Source organism: Bubalus kerabau, chromosome 11 (genome assembly GCF_029407905.1).
Source record: "Bubalus kerabau isolate K-KA32 ecotype Philippines breed swamp buffalo chromosome 11, PCC_UOA_SB_1v2, whole genome shotgun sequence".
Taxonomy (NCBI): Eukaryota; Metazoa; Chordata; class Mammalia; order Artiodactyla; family Bovidae; genus Bubalus; species Bubalus kerabau.
Window position 1 is genome coordinate 105,045,665 of NC_073634.1, and position 23,910 is coordinate 105,069,574.

The window sequence follows — 23,910 nt, forward strand, 5'->3', positions numbered from 1 at the left end:
GCTGGGAAAGGACACAGCCCAGCCATGTGAGTCCCGCCACACAGTAGGTGCTCACGGTGTGGTAGCCGTCGTTTGCTTGTTATTGCGGCTTTTATGCACTCTGCGGTGTCCAGGCCTTTGCTTCTTTGCCCCACCCCAGCCTTGAGGACGTCCCGCCCTGTATCCTGGGCTCAGGGGCACAGGCGGTTGGATATGTGCTCAGGTAGCCATTAATTCCTCTAGCCTTGGCCTGTGGTTTTAACCAGCCACCAGGGGGCGCCCTAGTGGTACCCAGGCGGCCCTTAGCCCCACTTTAGCCTCAGGATTGCCCAGTGGGTCCCTGTTTCCTGGCATCCCTCCTGCAGTGAGTGCTGGGCCTGTCGCAACATCCATCCAGGTCAGAGCGTGAGCCCTGAAGTGTCCTGAGGGTGCACCAGGGGCCCAGGGGGTGGGGGGGGGGGAGTGGGAGGGGGAGGACGACTACCCCTCGCAGGCTTCAGTGTGCAGACTCTCCAGGCCTTGGACTCGTTGTCCTTCCGCAAGGCCACCTGAGACCTGAATTGTAAATTCCAGCCCGGTGAGGAAGGGGAGGGAGGAGGAAGACCAAGATAAATGAATAAATAAAAACCTATTGGCTCTAAATGCACAATGAGAATTAATAGGGCTGAGCTCTCAACCAAAGATTCTCGGGCAAGGGCGAAATTTCAATGAGGGCTGCGGGAGATGGCGGGCGGCCTCGCACCTCTGACTCTCAGTGCCTGGCCAGAGGGGGCCAGCCTGCTGAGTCTGCAGGGCCAGAGAGAAGGAGGCAAAGGCTTCTCGGCCTCTTGCAAGACCCCTTGAGGATGGGGAGCAGTCCCACGGCGCTCTGAAAGAGAGGTTGCCCACCGACCTGCACAGCCACGAAAGGAAGGGGGAGACCTTGTCCTTGTGCCTTGAGCCTCAGGAGAGAGATGGTGAGGAAAGAGGGCTGGGGGCACAGACCAGGCAGGTGATGCTGAAAATGGCCCTGCAGCTGGCTGCCCACTCACCTCCCGAGGTGCACCTTGTTAGAAATACTGGGTCCTGGGCAACAGCCCCCCCCAGACCCTCGGAGCCAGAAGCTGCATTTTAACAGGAAATTCAGGTAATTCAGATGCACACAGGGTATGCTCTGAGGAACACTGCTCTACATAATCCGTCAACGGTAGGTGATACTTATTATTGATGATGAGCAGGCAAGAGACCTGTGCTTCCCATGGGACCTTTGCAGAGTAAGGGGGTGTCACTACTGCTGAAGGAGAAAGGCAGACAGCAGGAGGAGTGGGGATCCGGAGTGAGGGATGAAGCTGGGAGCTCAGATTCCTGAATATTGGAGACCTGGTGGGAGGTTCCAGAAAGGTGTTATGATATCCAGACAAAAGCTTCAAGCTTGGAATCCAAAGACCTGAGCTTGCATCCTGGCTTTGCTGCTTATGGGCTGAGTGATCTGGGGCAAGTCTCTGAGACTCCGTTTCCCCACCGGTAACAGGACGTGATGATGGCTGCCTTGCCCATCTCTCCAGCTTGCTGGGAGAAGGAAGTGGTTCTCTCAGTATATCAGCAAGTGCTTAGAGAGTGCCAGTTCTCTTCTAGTGTGAGCCTTTGATAGTGCTGTTGATCCAGTCTTGAGCATCTGGACTTTTCCATGGTGAAATAGGTGAATGTTAAACATTTCATCTAAGGAAACTTCAGCACACAGAGACGCCAGGGTCTTGACATACAGGAAAACCCAAAGCACACGTGTTTCTCAGAAGCTGCTTTGCCTTCTCTGTGCCTCAGTTTACCCAGATGAAGAGCCAGTGGCCCCCCATCCCTCCCCCAGGGAGTCTGCTGGGGTGATAACTCAGGTGGCAGATGGGTCCTGGAAACCTCAAGCCCCTCCCCACTGTGACACTGAACACCACGTGCAATCAAGGTCACAGATGCCCCGCCTCCTGCCAGAAAGTGTTCTTCAAATGTTTCCATCCAGTGGCACTGAGCTCACCAGCTTACCAGCACCAAGCTCACTGGCCTGGGTCCCCTCTCCCACTGTGTTCTGGCCCCAAACCCACGGAGAACAGGGGAACACCCTTCTCCAGCCTCAGCCCTTCTCCACATCTCACCCCTCCTGTCCCGTTTCCAGGGCTGACCTCATGACAGGCGCAGCTGTCGGGGGTGGGGGGCGGGAGTGAGATAACTCTTGCAAATCTAAGTAGACAATGAGAGAAACAGGGCAGGTGTTCAGGGTGGTACCCGACTAACACTGAGTGGGTGAGATGGACACCTAGTGTAAGGAGCTTGCAAAGGACGAAGGCGCATCCCGCCTCCCCCAACCCCCTGCCCCACCCATCCCTCCCAGCTCCAGCTTCCCGCAAAGTTTTCCCACCTCCTCTACCTGGAATGTCTTCTTTGCTTCCTTCATGTCTAACTCTTTTGTGCTTACCTAGATAACCCAGGCTCCTTTTTCCAGGTTCAGGCTGGAACCCACCTTCTCCAGGAGGCTTTTCCTGACTCCCTAGCCCAGGAGGGTTAAAAGACCTCATCTGGCTGCATCCTTGTGACCTAAGCTCACAGATGTGGCCTCCTAGTTAACAGCTCAGGCTCTAGAGGCAAAGACGTAGAGGTTGGAGTCCCCTGCTGTGTGACCTTTGGCATGAGGCTTAACCTGAGTCTCATTTCCTTAAATAGGACTATTGATAGAATGCACATATGGATGCTCAATGCATGCTCAGTACTCTACTCCTGATGTTTGCCTCCCTCCTGGGCTGGGAGCTCCTGGAGGCAAGGCTGCCTTGTTTGTCTCTGCATCCCTCCCTTTTGGTTCAGTCACTGCTCAGCAGGCATTTACTGAACCAATGGATGGGTGAGTGGAAGGACAGTGTGGTCCAGGAAGGCTTCTCGGAGGAGGAGAGATTAGGGCTGAGTCTTATGGGAAGAACTAGGGTTTCGATGAGGACAGAGGAGGCACCCAAAGCCTCTACTTCTGCCCCATTTGCGCCCCTGTTCTGTGAGGTTTTCAGTCAGCTGATAGCAGGAGCTCTGCACAGCTCTGTCCTTAAGCAGGAAGCGATTTTGGAAACTGAGCTTCACCCAGCCCTTAGTTAAAGCCGCTCAGTCTCTTGAAACGCCCGAGGCAGGTCCCAGCCTGGGACAAGAATAGTTCCATGCATGACATCTTGTTGCTTGGTGAGGCCTCCTTCCTGGGGGCGGACGAGTGAGAGGAGGGGGCAGCCCTGCCTGCGAGGGCCCTGTGGGTGAGATCCTGGCCTCCTACTTTTTCAAGGGAAGGAGTTTGGGTCCAGACACCCCAGGAGGGTGGAGGGCGGAGACTCTGGACTGCCTAGGGGAAGGGAAAGGGCTTAGAGGAGACATCGTTCCAGAGTGTCAGACTTAGAGCTTCGAGAACTTTCCAGTTTATGCACCCCACCTTCCCCAGGCTCTTCTGCCTCTCTACATCCCCTGGCCCTGACTTTTATGCTTCAACGCATGTTTAACACAAACTGCCTCAAGTTCCACGTGTGACGACGAAGCAGGGGGTGGATGGATGGACAGGCAGGCGACCCCAGCTGTGGATGAGAAGTTGAGGTTCAGGACGGGGCAAGTGGGGGCTCGTACTCATCTCTTTCTGGGCTGTGGGACTTTGGATAAGTCCTTCGTGCTCTGAGCCTCGGTTTTCTCATCTGAAAACTGGGGTGACGCAAAACACAATCTCAAAGGCTGGTTGTCTGGGTGAGACGAGACAGGATGGAAAGCCCCTCTCTGGGAGCCTGGCAAAAAGTGAATGTTCCCCAAAAGGGATTTTTTTTCACCCCTGGTCTAGAATTTAGCTTGAGAGACACAAGGAGTAAAAGTAGACATTAACAGAAGAGGAGCCCGGGAGCCCAGTGTGTAAGTGTGCTGTGGAACACACACCAACTGCTGGCAGGGCGGCGGGGCCAGGGAGCAGTGTGTCAGAGCAGAGAGAGTGAAGGATGGGGGCTGGGCGGCGCTGGACCCCCGCAAGGACAGCCCCGTAGCCAGGTTTCCCCAGCTGTGGGCTGGGCTGTCATTGTGCCCAGGATGGAGAAATAGACCAAGGCTCCCAAGGCCCACTGTTGGTGGGGCTGGGATTCAGCCTTCTCCGCCCGGCCAAGGCTGTCGGGGGAGGAGGGGAGGAGGAAAGGAGCACTGGGCAGGCAGAGACCCGAGGAGGCCCACAGGGCACGCAAGTCCTGGGGCTGGAATGGAGCTTGGCAGGCTCAAAGAAGCAGGTGCCAAGCTGCAGCCCCTCCCCCTTACCAGCCAGCCATCACTACCCCAGAAAGGGGGTCCGGGCTGTGTTCCTGACCCACAGCCCAGACCCCAGGCTCTCCTGCCTCAGGCCTGGCCAGGGCCCACTGGGCCCACGAGGAGGCCTGGCTCCTTCCTGGAGGGAACCAGAGTGTTGGAGAAAGTGCGCAACAGCAGACGATGCATGGTTCTGTTCAGCTTTGGTTTGCAGGTTCTGATTTTTTTTTATTAATCATCACAGCAGATTTGCTTAAATATATGAAAATGCGTTTCTGATTCCCCAAGCACACACCAACTGCTGGCAGGGCGACAGGGGCCAGGGAGTGCTGTGTCAGAGCAGAGAGAGTGAAGCATGGGGGCTGGGCGGTGCCGGATCCCGCCAGTCTCCTCGCGGCAAGGACAGCCCCTTAGCCAGGTTTCCCCAGCTGTGCAACGAGGTTTGGCTAGGTTAACTACTTCATCCAGCGTCGCTGCGTGATCGTAGATGCCTTCTCAGAGTTTGGGGACAATCTATGCCGGAGTTCAGACTTGGTCAAAACCTGACAAAACGGGGGGCTCCAGTGCAGATAGAGGGGCTCTGAATGCGTTTCCTGTGCTCAGCGCAGCACTGGGATTTTTTATTTCCAAATTCAAATCCCTTTATTATAGTATTCTATTAAAGGAAAATCAAAACAAGGAAAAACAAAGCTGAGTGCTAAAGATATAATTGTACATCACATCATTTCCCTTTCGTGTCGGCTTCTAAATTCTTTTTAAAAAAATTATTGAGGTGTAATTGACATAGAAGGTTGTATTAGGTTTAGGTATACAACAGAATGATTTGATACAGGTACGTATTGCAAAAGAGGGCTTCCCTAGTGGTCCAGTGGTCAAGACTCTGCCCTTCCCATGCAGGGGGCGTGGGTTTGATCCCTGGTTGGGGAACTAAGATCCCACATGTGGCCAAAAAAACAAAAAAACTATTACGAAAGAATTACCACTCTAAGTTTAGTTTATGTCTGTCACCACATACTCGCAGTTACAATTTTATTTTCTTGTGATGAAGGCACTTTAAAAATATTTTTTAACTAAAAAAAATTGCAATGATAGTCACATAACTTGAAATTAACCATCAATTTTTTTAAAGTTGGGGTAAAATATATATAACATAGAATCTGCCTTTTTAGCCGTTTTTAAATATACAGTTCAGTGGCATTTAGCGTGTTCACAATGTTGCACAACCAACATCTCTATTTCCAAGACATTTTCATCATTTTCTGAAAGGAAATCCCATCTCTATCAGCAGCCGCTCCCCATTCCTCTGTCCCCAGCCCTTGGCAATCAGTAGTCTGCTTTCTATATCATGCATTTGCCCATTGCAGACACGTCATTTAAACGGAATCAGACAAGGTATGACTTTTAATCTGGCTTCCTTCACTCAGCACCTTACTCTGGAGCCTCATCTGTATTATAGCACATCCCACTACCTTGTTCTGCTTTCTGGCTGAGTAATGTTCCATCGCGTGCTCGACCACATTCTGTTTATGCCTTCATTAGTTGATGGGCATGTGGATTGTTTCCACTTTTTGGCTATTATGAGTAATATTGTTATGAACATTTATGTACAAGTGTTTGTGCGGACATATGGTTTCATTTCTCTTGGGGCTATACCCAGGAGGGGAATTGCTGGGTCATATTGGGCCTCCCTGGTGGCTCAGATGGTAAAGACTCTGCCTGCCATGTGGGAGACCTGAGTTTGATCCCTGGGTTGGGAAGATCCCCTGGAGAAGGGAATAGCAACCCACTCTAGTATTCTTGCCTGGAGAATTCCATAAACAGAGGAGTCTGGCGGGCTACAGTCCACGGGGCCACAAAGAGTCGGACACGCCTGAGGGACCAACACAGGCACACGTGGTAATTTTAGATTTAAGTTTTTGAGCAACTGCCAAACTGTATTTCAGAACAGTTTTACACTGTTTTGCACTATTTTACATTCTTACCAGCACTGTTACAAGGGGTCCAATTTCTCTGTGTCCCTGCCAACACTTGTTACTTGCCAGTTTTCTTTTTTATTATAACGGCTAACCCAGGCGGTGTGAACTGGTATTGCATTAGGGTTTTGATTTGCGTTTCTCCACTCCAGTACTCTTGCCTGGAGAGTCCCATGGACGGAAGAGCCTGGTAGACTGCAGTCCATGAGGTCGCTAAGAGTCAGACACGACTGAAGCGACTTAGCAGCAGCAGCAGCAGCTAACTAATGATGCTGGTATGATGTTCTCATGGGCCGTCTGTGCATCTTCTTCGGAGAAATGTATATTCAAGTCTTTTTGCCCAGTTTTTCACTGGGCTGTCTTTCGGTTGTTGAGTTGTATGTGTTTTTTAATATATTCCAGATACTAAATCCTTATCAGGCGTGTGATTTGCTAATATTTCCCCCACTCTACAGATCATCTTTCACTCTCTGGATTGTGCCCTTTGGGGTTTTTTGTTTGTTGTCGAGTTTTCTTTTTCTTGGCTGTGCTGGGTCTTTGCCGTGGCAGCATGTGGTGGCTGGCCTCACAAGAAGTGCCTGAGCGGCACCTTCAGGGCGGGTGTGGCCTTAAGGTCAGAGTTTGCTCTCTGGCCTGTGAAGGTGCGCTCTCTGCCTGGGTGCAGCCTCCCATGACCCAGTCTTGCTCCGAGTCGGCTCTCGTAGGCCTTGGGGCTTCTAAAGGCCCTGCCCCGACCCACCCACAAGCCGTGGTTCTCGCTGTGGCAGCGCCATTGAAGGTGGACCAGAAGGGGATGTTTGTGGCAGGCGGGCCAGGCCAGGGCGGGAGGCAGGCTGGTGGGCAGAATGTTAGGGATCATGGCCAAGTCAGCCTCGGTGGTCACTTTCCACCGTCAGGAGCAGGGTGTGTGTGGCCCAGCCCTCAGCTGGGAGCTTCAGGAACCAAGAGCTGGGGACACACTCGTGTGTCTCATGTCTCACCACCTGCTAGTGTTTTTTTCTCCATGCCCCATGTTGCAGGATTAGTCTGCTCTTTCCCGAGACCTCCCTGTGCTCCGGGCACCCTGCAAAGCACTGTGCGTAGCATTTGTGTTTGTCTAGAACACTGGGACGGGTATATTGCAAATGAGGAGAGGGAGGCTCAGAGAGGTGCAGAGACTTACCCAAGTTTGCACAGCAGTGACAAGGCCAGGACCTGTCTCTGGGGCCTTGGCCACTGTCCCATGCTGCCTTGTTGAAAGTCTGACCGGCCGTCCGCGGGGACCCGCGTCACCTCACCTCTCAAGGTCTCATAGGTAGGAAGGAATTAAATCCAAGTTTACGGGCCCCTCAGATCTACGCCTGGGGCTTTCAGAGCTTCCCCCTCCTATTAAAGGGCCCTGGGCCCATCTTCAAAGACCAGACACCCTTCTCTCACAGCAGTTTGTCCTGGGGGTTTTGGGACTGTTTGGACCCCCTCAGTCTCTCATTCCAGTTCCTTCTGCTGCCTGAGTTGTTTGTCCGACTCCAAGTGTCAACCAGGGAAATGAAATGAAACACGACCTGGGCATTGCCCCTCAGTTGTAGCAGAAATCTGTTGTCAGGCAAAAGGTGGAAAGGAGGTGAATGAGAGATGGAGCCTTGGGTAACCTTGGGCCCCTTCATCAGCTGCGGCAGCGCCCCCTCTACCTGAGCCCACAGAAAGCTCACGATGCCTGTTGGAGGGACTGCAGGTCCTCGACTTGTCCCCTCCGGCTGGAGCATCTAGAGCTAGCAAAGGCAGGTGGCAGCAGAAGGAGAAGCCAGCAGGCCACAGGCACACCCCCATCCCCGCCCCAGGCACGATCGAGAACCCCTGACCAACAGCTCTGGGGCCGGCATCATGCTGGGTCTGGGCTCCACACTGGATTGACTGCCAGGGGCTGGGTGCCCTCGGGTCTCACCCCACTTTGGGATGTAAATTCCCTGCCTTCCCTTCAGGGGGTCTGCATATCCACCCTCCAGGTCACACTGCATCCCCAGATTCTGCTTCTGGCTTTCGGGACTTTGATACTTACAGAGAGGAAGACGGGGAGGCGTGGAGAGAGCAGTAACATCCCTTGGGGACCCAAAGCAGATGGACAAAGGCTGGACCCCACCACACCACAGCCCCAAACCCCAGGGCACGGCCTCCTACTCTGGAGGGGTCACAGCCCCTTTGAGAATCCAGGGAGCTCCTCCTAGAACAATGCACACACACACAGTTGCAAATCTCACAGGCTTCCCAGACCACTCTGAGTCCACCCTTGGGCCCCTGTGGCACCTCTGGGAGCCCTTAAACTCAGGAAAACGGCCGTTTGTCTTCTTGACTGACTGGGTCTGTTGTCTGAGCATCTTCTTGATCCACCTCTGCAGACCAGCGCCATGCGTGCTCAGTCACTCAGTTGTGTCCGGCTCTTTGCGACCCATGGGCTGCAGCCCATCAGGCTCCTCCATCCATGGGATTTCCCAGGCAAGAATACTGGAGTGGGTTGCCATTCCCTTCTCCAGGGGATCTTTCTGACTCAGGGATTGAACTCATGTCTCCTGCATCTCCTGCATTGGCAGGCAGACTCTTTACCACTGAGCCATCTGGGAAGCTCCTCAGACCAGCAACAGCTTACATTTAGGGAGTGTCTATTGCATCTCGAGTCTTTGACCTAATGTAGCTCATTGAACCTTCCAGGGACACTTAAGAACAGATCCTATATTTATATCCATTTTGAATATGAGGAATCCGAGGCTCAGAGAAGTTAAGTCACTTGCCCAAAGTCACACAGCTTCTAAGAAGAGGAGCCTGGTGCCTTCACCCCCAGCTGCCTGGACCCAGTGCCTGGCTCCTAACCAGGCTGCTCAGCTGCCCTGAGGCGCTCTGAGTCTCTCTCACGGTTAGACTGAGGCGGTTGTTCTGTGTGTGCGCTCACGTACATGTGGGCGTGCACTGTCCCTGTCTGCCTCTCCTCCCCCAGCACGCCCTGGCTGCCCGAGGAAGGAGGGCTGGGGAGGAGGGACCAGAGCGTTTTGCCCACCCCTTCTGTCCTCTGAGACACCACGGAGTCTGCTAATCTACTTACTTGTAATTCACTTATTTCATGTCTATTGGCCGCGTGCGTGCCCCCACGTACCAGCTCTGGGGGAGACGAGATGGCTTTGCCTGGAGGAATCTGATCTGTTTTTTTCTGGGGAAGGAGTGGAAAAAAAAAAAAATACACCCAAGAATGGACAATAATGGACCTAAAAATAGAGGGTGGAGGGGAGTGCAGTGTGGGGAAGGAGGGGATTCGAGGCGTCTGCCTGCCCCGGGCAGCCCTCCCCTTCCCACCTGAGGTCCCCAAGGGACTGGCCGCCTCCCTGCCTGGGGAGGGGGTACGAGGAAGGGAAGGAGAGCGGGGCGGGGAGCCAGGGGCCGCCCCATGATGGAGAAGTGTCCCATCGCAGGGTCCTCTGGCCTCGACCTTGGCTGCACATGGGAGTCTCCTGGGAAGCCTGATGGTTACTCCCTGGGAGGGACCCTGCCCCTGAGGGCCTGATATGGCTTGTCTGGGGTGCCCCCAGGTGAGTCAGCCTGAGGGCCGCTGTCAGGGTGTTCCCACAGCAGGAATGGAGGTTCAGGTGTGGGGCTCTCTTCCTTTAGCTCCATGTCCCCTAACCCTCGGGACAGCCTTCCTGAAGGCCCCAAGCCCAGAGGGGCAGCTGGGCCTCCAGAGGAGTGGAGGAGGCAGGGCCCAGGGAGCTGTGCAGACTTTTGGCTCCATCCGGGCCCCCCACCACTGGAGTGGTCCGCAGCTGAGCCAGTCAGTGGACTCGCTTGGGGGCTCTTAACATCCCCGCAACCTGCTGGGACTGCGGCCCCACCACCTACCCCAGAGTCTCTGGGGTGGGCTTGGGCTAAGGATTTATTCAAGCTTCCCAGGTGGTCCCAGGATACAGCCAAGTTTGAGAACCAAATTTCAGTCTTGCCCAGGACCACACTGGTTCCCTTCCAGCTATAAGCATCTTGTCTTTCAATCTTCAGCATCTTTTTTCAGTTTTTATTTTTTTAATTCAAAGACCAGAGAGGGAGAGAGGTTGCTCTTAGAATTTGTCCTTACATCCAAGCTTCGGGCACCCATCCTTGCTCTGGCTTCCTGGGACTTGAAGGGTGCTGGCTCCTGCCTTGTCCTGTGTTCCCAGGGTCTTACCCTTTCTTTCTGGAAGGAGGCTGCCCAGCCAGGATCAGGGCTTTCCCTGCAGCTGCTAAATGTCAAGGCTGCATGCTGGCTCCAGGCCTCCCCTTTGGCCTTATCTCCAGCTCCCCACCAGGCTCCTGGTCCAACCCAGCTCATTAACCCCTCTCTCCCCGCGGCTCCTGCATGTTCGCTTGATCCTGCTACACAGGGCATCCTCCTCACAGCCTGGGCGGGTCTCCCTCCTCCCGTCCATATCCAGTCCACCCATCCTTCTGAGCCTGTCCTTCTGCAATCCCACCTCCTCCAGAAGCCTTCCTGACCCTCCCAGCCAGTTCCTCTCCAGGTTTGTCATCTGTGCCATACTCTGGAGGTCACAACACAGTGGTCAGTGCTCCCACAAGGGGGACTTCCCTGGTGGTCCAGTGGCTAAAGCTTAGGGCTCCCAATGCAGGGAGCCTGGGTTCGATCCCTGGTCAGGGAACTAGATCCCGCATGCCACAACTAAAGATCCCACCTGCTGCAAGGAAGATTGAAGGTCCCACATGCTGTGACTAAGACCCCTTGCAGCCTCACAAATAAATATTTTAAAATGCTTCCATAAGGGGTGAAAGTGCCCAGGTTACTGCAGATATGACTTTGAGTCAGTGCCTGACCTCCAGGGGCCTCAGTCCCCTCACGCATAAAGCAGGGGTGATGGAGACAGCTGGGTTGACATCACTGTTCACGAGCCCTTCTTTGGATCAGCTGTACCAGGCATCCCAGCCTGGCCAGGCATCTGAGTCACCGCAGCACGTTTTAATTGGTTGGTTGGTAGGTTGGTTCACTTTCAATCTGGAGCAGAATTTCCAGTCTTAGGGCCCAGAAATATTCTTATCCCCCTCCTCTTCCCAAGGATTTTGATGGACAGCCAGTTCTGATGACTGCTTCTTGAGGGCCATCTTGCACACAGAAGACATTAGAGATAGTTGTTGAATAAGTGAAGGAGTAAATGAATGAAACCTTATTGGCTCAGCCTTGCCAATCCCATTCCCACCAAGGGCTTCATCCATAGAGCAATACATTTGTCCAGGTATGCCAGGGGATAGGGCAAACCCAGCCACTTCTTTCTCTTTCCTCTACCTGGCCACTTCTTGACTCCTCAGAGACCAACAAGAAGAAATCTAGAAAGTCTTCACTTGTGGCTCTTGGTTCAGGCAGGTCCCATCCGTCTGGGTGCTGCGTCTGCTCCTGACACCACCTTCCCAACGCGAAGGACCTGGAGAGGCAACCCAGGGAGGGGGAGTCACTCTGCAAACCTTAGTTAAGCGTCTTGCACACTACAGGCCCCGGCCTGCCTTCACAGAGCACACAAGGGGAGGGTCCACACCGTAATTAACCAAAGAAGTCGCTAAGGAAAACTGATGAGATGCCTGTCTCGGGGAAGGGCATGGTGGCCGGCCAGGGTGTTGTCGGAGGAAGGGAGGGGTGGCAGACACCTGCAGAGGAGGGGAGGGGAGGAGCTTCGGACAGAGGGATGCGGGTGGGCCAGGCTGAGCTGGTAAGGTTCAAGAAAGGAAGGGGAAACTTGAGGATCCAAAATAAGGTGGGAAGTTGGCCTCAATAAGATCATAAAATGAGCTGTTAGAGTTTTGCTTGTGTTTTAATTTTCTAAATTTGTTTGTTTAGGCTGTGCTGGGTCTCTGTTGCTGAACGGGATCTTTCTCTAGTTTGGGGAAGTGAGGGCTGCTCTCTAGTCGTGGAGTGCAGGCTTCTCACTGCGGGGGCTTCGCTTGTTGCGGAGCACCGGCTCTAGGGCGCTCAGGCTTCAGCAGTTGTGGCACACGGGCTTAGTTGCTCCCCAGCATGTGGGATCCTCCTGGACCAGGGATCGAACCCGCGTTCCCTGTATTGGCGGGCAGATTCTGAACCACTGGACCACCAGGGAAGTCCTGTATACGTTTTGCAGACAAAGACATCCGTGGCACAAAGTTCATTTCATCTTCCCTAAACCAAGGGCCGACTCCACACCAGGGAAGCAGGAGGTAGCACAGCGGGCTCTCGACAGTCTATTATTTTCAAGCTTCTAACCCCAGTTCTGCCCTTTTCTCAGCAAAGGGATGTTGAATAGGTTTTCTAACCTATCGGTGCCTCCGTGTCTCCCTTTTGAAAATAATTATGAGACTAGAGGAAAGGAAGTTTCACCCGAAGAATCTTGGTCTTCATGCCTGGACCAGCTTGGGTTTGGAATTTATGGAGAGAATGCTCTGGGGTGTTGCAGGAGCTGAAACTGGGGGGAGGAGGAGGTGTTTCTCCAGATAGAGTGGGGGCGGGGAGGCCAAGGGGGTGGCAGGGCAGGGGATGGACAGGGCAAAGGTTAGGGGCGGGGGCTGCCAGGCTCAGTGAACATTCAACCTCAACCCACTTGGACCCTCCCGGGCTCCCCTGTTTCACCAGTGTCCCCACTATTCCTGGGCCTCTTTTGGGCCCCATGGCTCTTCAGCAGGAAAGCCAGGGGCAGCTTGCAGAGAGCCGGAGAGGGGCTCTGCAAGGGAGGGCGGCTCCCCTGGGCGTCCCAGCCTGGCCCCTCGGAGGGGGCCACCCTGCCCCCCACCCCCACCTGGCACTGAATCCTCCAGGCCACTTTTTTTCCCCCTCCGTGATAAAATATTCATGTCAGCAGAGCAGGCCCTCTTTGGGAAGGCTGCCGGTGTCTAGCTTCTGCTTTGCACAAGCTTTTAAAGAGCAGGACGCTTTTCCCTCGCTCTAAGCATTTTCTAAGTCCTGAATCAATAATGCACTTCACCCAGCTTCTCTGAATGCAGCTTTTCTGTCTCTCTGCACCCTCCCACCCTCCCCCCACCCCGTCCCTGCTTTCTCCCTCTTTCTTTTGTCGTTCCTTCTCTCCTGATGTACTTTTTATTTACTTTTTTAAAACAGCGTTCGACAAAAGCGTTGGGCTGTTTGGGTGGCGAGAGCCTCGGATGGGGAGTGGGGGTGGGCTGGCAGGACGGAGGGAGGCCCGGGCAGCTGTCAGGCGGGAGGCTCCTTGGATGAACAGGTGGAGTCTGTGCGCGGGGAGGAGGCGGGGAGGAGTGGCTGAGCCGCCCGCTGGCCCTGGTGGGAAAGCGTTTGCGCTCCTAGCATGGGGGAGGAGGAGGGCCTGGGCTAATCTGCCTCTCACTCTCCTTTCTCTAATCAATTAGAAACTGTTTACTGCATAACTGGAGAAAACGAGGAGAAATGCGTAGAAGACAGGGGGGCTGGAGCGAAGGAAATATGCAGAGTGCGAGTCAAAATATATCGCCCAACTTTCTAAGGAGCCAGCAGTCCAGATTGGCCTATCTGCTTTTTATAGTAATGAGTTCCCTGTCGTGAGGGGTATGCAAATGAGGAGGTGCCATCCCTCATCTGAGAGAGATGCCCACGTGGATCTGGTCAGTCATGCGGCACCCAGTGAGGCGCTGGGATGCAGTAGGTGACTGCAGGGGGTCCAGAGGGATCACCCCAGGCACTCCAGCTGGAATAGTTTCCCACCCCAAGCATTCCTAGAAATCTGGCCGTGGGAAGAATCTACATATGCCCAGGACCAAGTGAAGTCTATCTTTTTTTTTAAGGAATACAATTTTGAGTTCCTGGAGAGATTAACCCTTGTCTAGCCAGGGCAGCACCTTGGCAAGACCCCACCCAACCCCCTCTGGCTGTTCGGCTGATGGATGGTCGTTCTGGGTCAGTCGTGGTGGGAAGGAGTGTTTGACACTGCATCCTTGCCCCTCTCAGGGACAGCTTGTCCACCAGGACGGCCTGATGTCTCAGGTCATCAGGAAGGCTTGCTAGCTGGGTCTGTTGGGGAGGGGAGGAGGATTGAGAGACCAGGTTCCTGCCCAGCTGCTCAAACAGCACCTGGGCCGGTTGCTTCCCATTCCCCTCGGTCGCTTCCCACTCCCCTCGGTAACCAGGCCCTCCTCCCTGGGTGAGGTCTGCTCTGAGCTCATGCAGTGGGATCTAGGAAGGGCGGGTTGAATAACTACTCAACCCATACCATCCTTAGAGCCAACTGTCAAGGATCCTCACCAAGTTTGGGAATATTTATCAAATCAGTGCTGGGGGAGGGAGTGGCAAGGGTGAGCCAGACCTGGCCCCTGCATCCCAGAGTCTAGTCTCAATCACAGAAGGTTCTGGAAGGAGGCAAATGAGGGCAGGGTTAAAGTGAAAGGGGGCCAGGAGCAGAGTGGAGGGCTCATCTCTGCAGAACTGAGATGCCTTTCCTTGGTTACGGCCAGGCCTGGCCGGGCTCAGGAGGTGGCCTGTGACTCTGGGTACGAGGTGGACCTTGGACCAGGAGATGCCCACCATGGCTGGCCTGGGATCAGGGTCTGGGCTGGGGATGAGGCATCACTGTGACTTCTGGAGACTCACTGCCAGGATGGATGAGCCCCAGGAAGATGCCTTTCTCTGCCTGAGTGACAGCCAGGCTGGGAAGAAATGGCACCAATGAGAAACAAAACCTGAAACCTCAAGAGGAGCCTCCCTGGCCAGCTGCCGCTCCGGCCCTGAAATAACACGCGGGTCAGTTTCCGCTGATTCACGAGTAGGGAGGGGTGACCTTGCTGCTGTCCAGGGCTTTTGCTCAGAAAAGGAAACCAAAAAGGGGATGGGAGAGAAGCCTGGAGGATGAGGTGGGGGGGAGTTTGAGGCGGAACAGGGATCAATGAAACCACAGAAGGAGAAGCGGGGTGGGGGTTTGGGGGCAGGCGAGTTAGGAGCCGAGGGAGGGAGAAGAGAATTAGAGACCTCAGGGCAGCTAGAATTAGAACCGGCTCCCAACAGAATCTCCGTTTCCGATTTGTTAATAATTTATCCCCGCTGCAACTTTTCTTACCAATAAATAGGAAATAATTTGTTAAGGAGAATTCCCCTGGCACCCTGGCTTTGTCCCTGGGATGAGGGAGTGGGGGGTGCCTCCGCGTCCTTCCTCCCCGCTGAGGAACTTGGGGCTGGGGAGGTCAGAGTCAGAGCTCGGTCGTTTTGTGAACGCGGAAACCGAGGCACAGACAGGGCCAGGCCCCACCCAAGGTCACACGCGGGGCTAGGGATCCCAACTCCATGACCCCAAGGGTCAGCGCCCAGGCCCCAGAGAGTTTACCCCCAAAGTTCTAGAAGCATCATCCAAGGGGGAGGGTGGGATGAGCTCCGCCGTGGGTTGGCTCCCCTCCGCTTTAGCTCCTGCCTGTTCTGTGCTACTCTGACTCCCCTAAGCATCCCTTCTGGGACCTCCATGCTCCGTGTCCTTGCCCCAGCCCCCCTGACCCCGGGGTCTCCCTGGCAGCTCCCCCTGCCCTGCCCAAATCCAGCCTCCCACCCAGAGATGCTCCAGCCCCAGCTGAGGTTGATGGGCTGAGGATGAGATTTCAGCCGGCAACTCTGGCAGACAGGTTCAAAAAAAATTCGTCAGCTGCTAAACTGTTCCCTGGGGCCACCCACATGCCCCGGTGGCACCCGAGTCCCGGGGGAGAGGCGCAGGCCTGGGGCGCCAGCGGCCTTTCCTTTTGGGGGAGGGACACGCTTCCTGACTTGTCTCTGAGCCCGACGCCCTGGCTTCCTGTCCCACCTTGGCCACTGCGGAGCTCTGTGACCTTGAGACGTGGCTCAGTCCCCTTCCTTTGTGAAAGGACCCCATTGTCCAGGATAAAGCACACGCAGGGCTTAGTGTGGCCGTGGCTTGCCCTTGGACACGCTCCCTACACCCGCTGCCCATGAGCCCTGGCCACACGAAGTGCTCGCCACATGGTACTGGTATAATCCTCAGGGCCGCTCTTGAAGTCAGCATTCTCAGCCTCACTGGACTTCCCTTCACTGGACAGAGCTTCCCTGAGTCCCCAGGGAGTGCCAAGTTCTGGGCTGTGGTGGGGGTGGAGGTGGGGAGGCCACTGAAGCTCACGGCAGTGGAGTGACTCCCATCAAGTGGCCAGTGATAGGCCAGGCCACTGTACTCGTCCTCCCAGCTACCCAGGGCAAAGCCCTTCCTGCCCCACCGCTGCTCTGCAAAGACCCAAACCAGCTTTGGCAGCATCCAGCAACGGTGTGATTTAGTCCCAACACATTGGATGGGAAGACCAGTCTGCATGAAGCTGTTTATTCCTCCTCCTAAGACTTGGTTACGTTCCAGTGACGGCCCGTCCATGGGCTCCTTGGGCGCCCAAGTAGCCAGACATCCTCCAAGCAGGTCCCCTCCATTCCTGCTGTCCTAAGAGTCAGCTTTCCCCCTTGATGGTATGTCTTGCTGGTAGCTTATCTCTGCTGTTTACAACCTCACCTCTGACTCCAGCTGCACCCTTTGTACAAAAAAAAAAAAAAAAAAAAATCACAGAAGCAAAAGCACTAAGAGATAGTTGCAAAGTCTCTTCAATGAAAAGCCTGGTATGAAATTTTTCTCTGTAGTGTGGTTGGTCCAGGAGACTCCTGCTCAGTGTCTGTCAGGAAGTTGGTCTCCAGCCGGTTCTCATCTGGTGCTGGTGTCCGGGCTGACTACCCTCCCGTCGCCCTTCATCTCTCTCGCTGCCCCACCATGCAGGTGACTTGCCTTCGTGTGTCTGTAGAGACGGACGAGCCCGGTTTCCCCAGGATGTTCTCGCTAAGATGCTTGCAGGGTCCAGAGATGATGGGTGATGCTGGGGCCGGCAGCTACTCGGTTTCTCGTCTGGGAGACGGAGGTGACCTACCTCCTGGGGTGCTGGGAGGATGCGGCCAGCTTGCACGTGGAGGGCCCAGCCCACGCCGGCCCCTGGAGGGCACACAGTGACTGTCATAATCCTCGCACTCTTTCGAGCCTGCAGTCCCCACTGTGGCCCATGTCGTGTGCGAACTTCCCGGCTTCCCCATGAAGGGTGGGGGAAGGTTGCTGAGAAAGCCCTCAACCTCGTGTACATGAAGCTACTGTTTAATAACAACTGCTACCATTTGGGGACTTTTTCTAGGCATTTCATACAGATTATCTCACATGATATGGGATGAGTCTCAAAGGACTGAGCTGAGATTAAGCCCAAGGCTTTCAGACCCTAAAACCAACTGTCTGACCCCAGAACAGGGGTTCCTAACGGGGGAGATGGGGCTCCATGAGTCCCCTGAGTAGAAAATGTGGTGTGTTACACTTTTCTATAACAAATCCCAAGGCCTTCAATCAGGGGTAAGATTTGTGTGTGTGTGTGCGGGGGCGGGGGATACTCATGAGATGTCTAAAGAAACAAGGACTACTACATTTGATAATTTCAAAGGATGGCTCCGGTGTTATCCTGAAAAGTTAAGGGTGTGCCCCAAACATCGCTGGCTCTTTCTCCCTGGTATTAGGCCAGTTTATCTTGATGGTTTGTTTCATCATTAGTTAATCTGATCTCATAGAACTGAGTGGAAATATGCAGACTTAGGAGGCTGGCAAGAGCTGGCCCTCCAGCCGGCCCCTCCCTCACACACAGAGCCGTCAGCCATCAGATGCTGCAATGCTCAGGGTCGGGGGCTTGGGCTTGCATCTCAGGCTTGCTCCTCAGAATCCTCCTTGATGCAGAACAGGAGGAAAAGGAGAGCATGAGCTTAGGAAAGACCATGGGCCACGAAGCTGCCTTCAGCAGGAGGCACCCCCGTTCCCTAAATGGTTAAATGGAATTCTGAGACCTTGGGGTGGGAGGGCGGTGGGACAAAGAAGGGAGACAGGAGAGGGAATTGTGCTGGCGATGGCTTGGGATTTATTTATTGTACTCGCTCTTGATTAAGCCCGCTCCGCAGCAGGCGTGGGGCTGGTAAATACACAGGCTGATGCATTGGTTTCTGACCATCTGCTTCCCAGGGCCGGGGGGCGGGGGGCCGGCAGGCCCGGCAGGTTGGGGCAGCTTAGCGCCCGCAGCCAGGTTGGAGCCCTCGTCCCTTGGCAGAGCCGGCCATGTCTGTCTTCCTGATGACAGACAGGCTGCAGCAGTCTTCAGTGGGGACCCCGGGAGGAGGGGAGGGGAGGGAAGGGAGGCAGGGGGGTGGAGAAGGGGAGCGGTGAGGTGTGGCTGATTGACAGCAGCTGGGGGTGGACAGGAATACTCTCAATGAGATCTCAATACTCACTATGAGATCTATTACTATTAATCTAATTATCTTCTATTAATAACTAATTAATAGGGTGACAATAATAACTATCCCTTGGGCTTCCCTTGTGGCTCAGCTGGTAAAGAATCCGCCTGCAATGTGGGAGACCTGGGTTCGATCCCTGGGTTGGGAAGATCCCCTGGAGAAGGGAAAGGCCACCCACTCCAGTATTCTGGCCTGGAGAATTCCATGGACTATATAGTCCACTGGGTCGCAAAGGGCCGGCCACGACTAGCGACTTTCACTTCACACTGGTGAGTGTTTACTGAGGTCCAGGCCCCATACGGACGCTCCACCACACTGGCCCAGATAAACACACTAACAACCCCACGATGAGGGAACTAAGTTCAAAGATGAATCAGACAAGGCGGGCTTCCTGGAGAAGGGACATCGGGGATGATTCTCTAAAAACCCAGAAGAGGGAAAGTGGCTACAGGTATAAAACTCCTGGACTGACCGGGTGGAGTGGACAGGGCACCCCAGGAGACCAGGACAGAGCTATTTTGGTGGAGCCTGCCTCAGCAAACCCCAGGGCCAGCCTGCCCACCGAGGATCCCGGCGGGGACTGGGACCTGGCCCTCCACTAACGGCTTCAAAGCCGATGGCCTGAGGTCGCCGCAGTGATGCAGGCCCAGCCCCTCAGGAGACGAGGCGCCACACCCCCGGGAGCCGAATGCCTCATTTGAGAATGTGAGGCTTTAACTCAGATTCAAGCCGCTTTGTTTCTGAGCAAACCAGGGACCTGAAATATTCATCAAAAGAGGCTGCAATTGGTCTGGGGCGCGTGCAGTTCTTAGTGACAGTTTTTCCTTTTAATTAATAGACTTTACTTTTTAGAACAGTCTGAGGTTTACTGAAATGGAGCAGGCAGTCCAGAGAGCTCCTAAGACCCGTTTCCCCACACAATTCCCCCATTATTAACAGCTCACATTAGCGTGGCGCCTTTGTTAACCAGACGTGTTGTGATTAACCCGAGTCCACACCGACGGTAAGGTTCACTCTTGGTGTTGTACATTCTGCGGGTTTGGACAGGTGGATCATTTCTCCACCATGACAGGATTGTACTAGAGGGTTTCGCTGCCCTAAAAATACCCTGGGCTTCCCCATTCATCTCTCCCACCCCCGGCAACCACTGTGTTAGATTTTCAGGCCTCCGGGTGAGTTCACATGGTGGACCAGGCCCGGGGGGGTGGGTCTGAACTACCGAGGAGGGGAGCCCCAGCTGGAGCCGGCTGGGCCTGGGAGTGGGCTGCCAGCTTTCAGAAGTGGGGGGGGTGGGGAGGAGAGGACGCAAGCGGGGGGTGTGCCCTGCCTTTCCCAGCCAGTGTCCCCCACAGGGCCCACCAGGCATGTGCCAGGGACCCGGAAAGGACCTGCCACCAGATGCACCTCCTTGAGAGGGACCGATCAACACTCAGCGTGCCCGGGCTGTGGGTGAAGTGGACAGGGAGGCTCTGGGGACAGGGAGCCAGTTTCTGTGACAGACAGACCCCTGTTCCTCCTCGCAGGGTCCTGGGGCCAGGGCTACCACCTTCCAGAGCCCGGGTGGCTCCATCTGGGGCACGGAGGTAACACTCCCACACCATGCACCTCGGAAATGAGACACTAAACAGGAGAGAGATGAGACACTGTGCCCGGCTCCAGGAGACTCTGACTTCCTCCACTGCCCTCCTGTGGCTACTGATCGTGCTGTTCGAAGGGTCGGGAAGGCGTCTCTGTGTAGGAGGCAATTCAAGAGTCGAGAGTGTGAGCAGGAATTTGGAGGCAGACAGAGGGTGGAAGGGCATGTGGAGGACAGGGAACACCATCTGCAAAGGCTCAGAGGCACAGACACAGGAGGCTTGGAGGACAGGAGTGCTCAGGTCGGAGGCCAGGAATAGTGGCCCAGGGTATGGAGGGAGGAGGTCAGGGCATTGCAGGAAAGACAGAGGGCTTTATCCTCCAGGCAGTGGGGAGCCATAGACAGTCCTGGAGCAGTGACTAGCTCCCGCCTTTCTTGCTTGTCTGTGCTTAGAGTAGAAACAGATGTGTTTTCTGGGAAAGCCCTAGAGCTGCATGTGTTTTAGGGATTTCGGAAAAGAGAGGCTTCCTGGTGCCCAGACCCTGGAGCACAGGCTCTGAGACCTCTGGGCACCGGGGCAGGGGCCGGGCTGGGCCAGGGCTCCCAGTCCCCACCCACCCAGAGGAGCCAGCGCCCACTCTGGTCTTCCCTCCCAACCCCAACTTGCAGGAGAACCCCTACCTGTGCAGCAACGAGTGTGACGCCTCCAACCCAGACCTGGCCCACCCGCCGCGGCTCATGTTCGACAGGGAAGACGAGGGCCTGGCCACCTACTGGCAGAGCGTCACGTGGAGCCGCTACCCCAGCCCGCTGGAGGCCAACATCACCCTCTCGTGGAACAAGAGCGTGGAGCTGACGGACGACGTGGTTGTCACCTTCGAGTACGGCCGGCCCACCGTCATGGTCCTGGAGAAGTCGCTGGACAACGGGCGGACGTGGCAGCCCTACCAGTTCTACGCGGAGGACTGCATGGAGGCCTTCGGCATGCCCGCGCGGCGGGCGCGCGACCTGTCGGCGTCGGGCGCGCACCGCGTGCTGTGCACGGAGGAGTACTCACGCTGGGCCGGCTCCAAGAAGGAGAAGCACGTGCGCTTCGAGGTGCGGGACCGCTTCGCCATCTTCGCCGGCCCCGACCTGCGCAACATGGACAACCTGTACACGCGGCTGGAGAGCGCCAAGGGCCTCAAGGAGTTCTTCACCCTCACCGACCTGCGCATGAGGCTGCTGCGGCCGGCGCTGGGCGGCACCTATGTGCAGCGGGAGAACCTCTACAAGTACTTCTACGCCATCTCCAACATCGAGGTCACTGGCAGGTAAGGCCCTGGGGGCGACCTGGTTCCTGGGATATTACCTCATAACCTGGAATGTTACGTGATACCTAGGATGTTACCTGGTTTCTGGGATGTTGTCTGGTTCCTGAGACATTACCTGGTTCCCAGGATGTTACCTGGTTCCTGGGATATTACCTGATAACCTGGAATGTTACGTGATACCCAGGATGTTACCTGGTTTCTAGGATGTTGTCTGGTTCCTGAGACATTACCTGATTCCCAGGATGTTACCTGCTTCCCGGAACATTATCTTGTTCCTAAGATATTACCTGGTTCCTGGGACATTATCTTATGCTCAAGATGTTACCTGGTTTCTGGGATGTTATCTGACACCTAGGATGTTACCTAATACCCAGGATATTACCTGTTTCCTAAGACATTACCTGGTACCCAGGATATTACTTGATTCCTGGGACGTTATCTTATGCCCAGGATGTTACCTGGTTTCTGGGGTGTTACCTGTTTCCTGGAATGTTTCCTGGTACCTGGGATATTACTTGGCACCTGGAATGTTTACCTGGTGTTACATCAAAGGGGCTGCTTGTATTTTTCCATAGAGGGAGATAAATGGCGGACGCTAAATGCCCTCCATATAGCCCACGCTACCTCTGGCCACAGGACTGGGAAGTCTGGAGAGAATGGGCAGAGCTGGGCCCAGCTGGTGGGACTCGGGGTGAAGCCTGGTGCTCGGGAGGTACGGTGTAACTGCCCACCAACTCAGTGAGGGGCACTTGTGCCTGGGGGGACCACGAGATCACCTTCAGGCTCCGTGATTTGCTAGAAGAACTCACTGAACTTGGCAAAGCTGTTATATTCCCAACTGCTGTTTGTTACAATTAAAGGACGTAGATAAAAATCGGCAGTGGAGAAAGGGGCACAGGGCAGGATCTGAGATACAACATTGCAAGCTTCCGGCCATCCTGTCCCAGGGCAGCTGTGCAGACAGTGCTTGATTCTCCCAGCAACGAAGCGTGACAACACATGGGGAGTAGCCCAGCTAGGGGAGCTTGCCCAAGCCTGGATTTCCAGGTTTTTATTGGGAATTGATCGCATAGGCATGGCTGACTGGCCATATGATTGATCACAGCCCCTCATTCCTTGGCCCACAGGTCATGTTGATACAACATGGCCCAAGGTCCCCACCATAAATCACATCTTTATTGTGAACTATGTGGAGTGGCCCCCGGCTCCGAGTAAACCAAGACACTCTTACTGAGCAGACCATTCCAAGGCTCAAAGTTACCTCCCAGGAGCTAGTCAAGGGCCACACTTTTCTTTGGAACATGTAGGGTGTGGACAGCTGTCCATACCTGCTGAGTTATTCCTTTGCTCACAGCTTTGGAGAAGGAGATGTTTTGAGGACCCTTTTGGGGGGAGGCAAAAGACCATCATAGGAGGTACAAGCAGCCTTTGATTCCCAGGAACTGTTTAGATTGCAGTTGATCAAACAGTTCCACACTGAGATATTTTGTTTGTTCGACAGATCATGTGCTTGTCAGTATGAACAAGGCCTTCATCCCACAGCAGGGATAGAACACCCTGCACTCAAGAGCCAGGCTTGGGGAGGCCCTATGGCTCATAGCCAAGGGGTCCGTGTAAAGGGCAGCGGCGCGTTAACAAGGGCTCCCTGAGCCTGGGTCCTGGGCCAGCAGTGTCGGCACCCCTGGAGACTGGCTGGAGATGCAGATTCTCAGGCCCCACGCCAGACCTGCTGTATCGTAACCTCCAGGGCAGGGCCCGGCAATCTGTGTTTGAACAAGCCTTTCTGGAGAATTCTGATACGCACTTATGTTTGAGAACCGTTGGTGTGATGGTTGGGAGTAGGCGCGCTTTAGCTGATGGCCTGGATCTGCCGTAGACCGGCTGTGAGCCTCTGCAGGAGGACTGCTCTGTGCCTCAGTTTCCCCATTTGTAGAACAGGGATGAAAACAAGCAGGCTTCTCTCCTTGGGCTGCAATGAGTTAAATGTGTTCACGTTGATGAAACCCTCAGAAATGCTTTGCGCCTGTGTTTATTACATCGTAAGCCGACTCATTGGAAAAGACTCTGATGCTGGGAAAGATTGAGGGCAAGAGCAGTGGGCAACAGAGGATGAGATGGTTGGATGGCATCACCGACTCAATGGATATGAATCTGAGCAAACTCCGGGAAATAGTGAAGGACAGGGAAGCCTGGTGTACCGCAGCCCATGGAGTCACAAAGAGTCAGATACAACTTAGCGACTGAACATCAACAATTTAAACTACATGTTTACCATGTTACGCATGCTGAAAAAGTACGTATTGAATACAATAAATAGTGGTCAAAATAATGGTGTCAGACAGCTGGGGCAGGCTGAGGAAGGACCGAGTTGAGACCCAGGGGTGTTGGAGCAGAATTAGGGCCAGGGCACATCACTGGCCAGTTTGGGCGGGGTTGCACCAGAGTCCAGCTGGGACAACGTAACAGGGCATCTCTCCACAGCAGGCTCCACGGACTGCCCTTGTACACAATTACTGATGAGTGCAAAAAATCATTTGCTGCATGGTATGT

The 23,910-nt window shown here is 54.7% G+C and overlaps 1 protein-coding gene across 4 annotated transcripts in view; it reads left to right on the top strand.

Annotated features, from left to right (window-relative positions):
* NTNG2 (netrin G2) overlaps positions 1–23,910 on the top strand; it is a 71,598-nt gene that overhangs the window by 8,192 nt on the left and 39,496 nt on the right. For all 4 annotated transcript variants that reach the window (XM_055541479.1, XM_055541476.1, XM_055541478.1 and 1 more), the window contains exon 4: positions 20,717–21,360. In XM_055541479.1, coding sequence (XP_055397454.1) covers positions 20,717–21,360 — 644 coding nt within the window. The remainder of the gene's footprint in view (positions 1–20,716; positions 21,361–23,910) is intronic.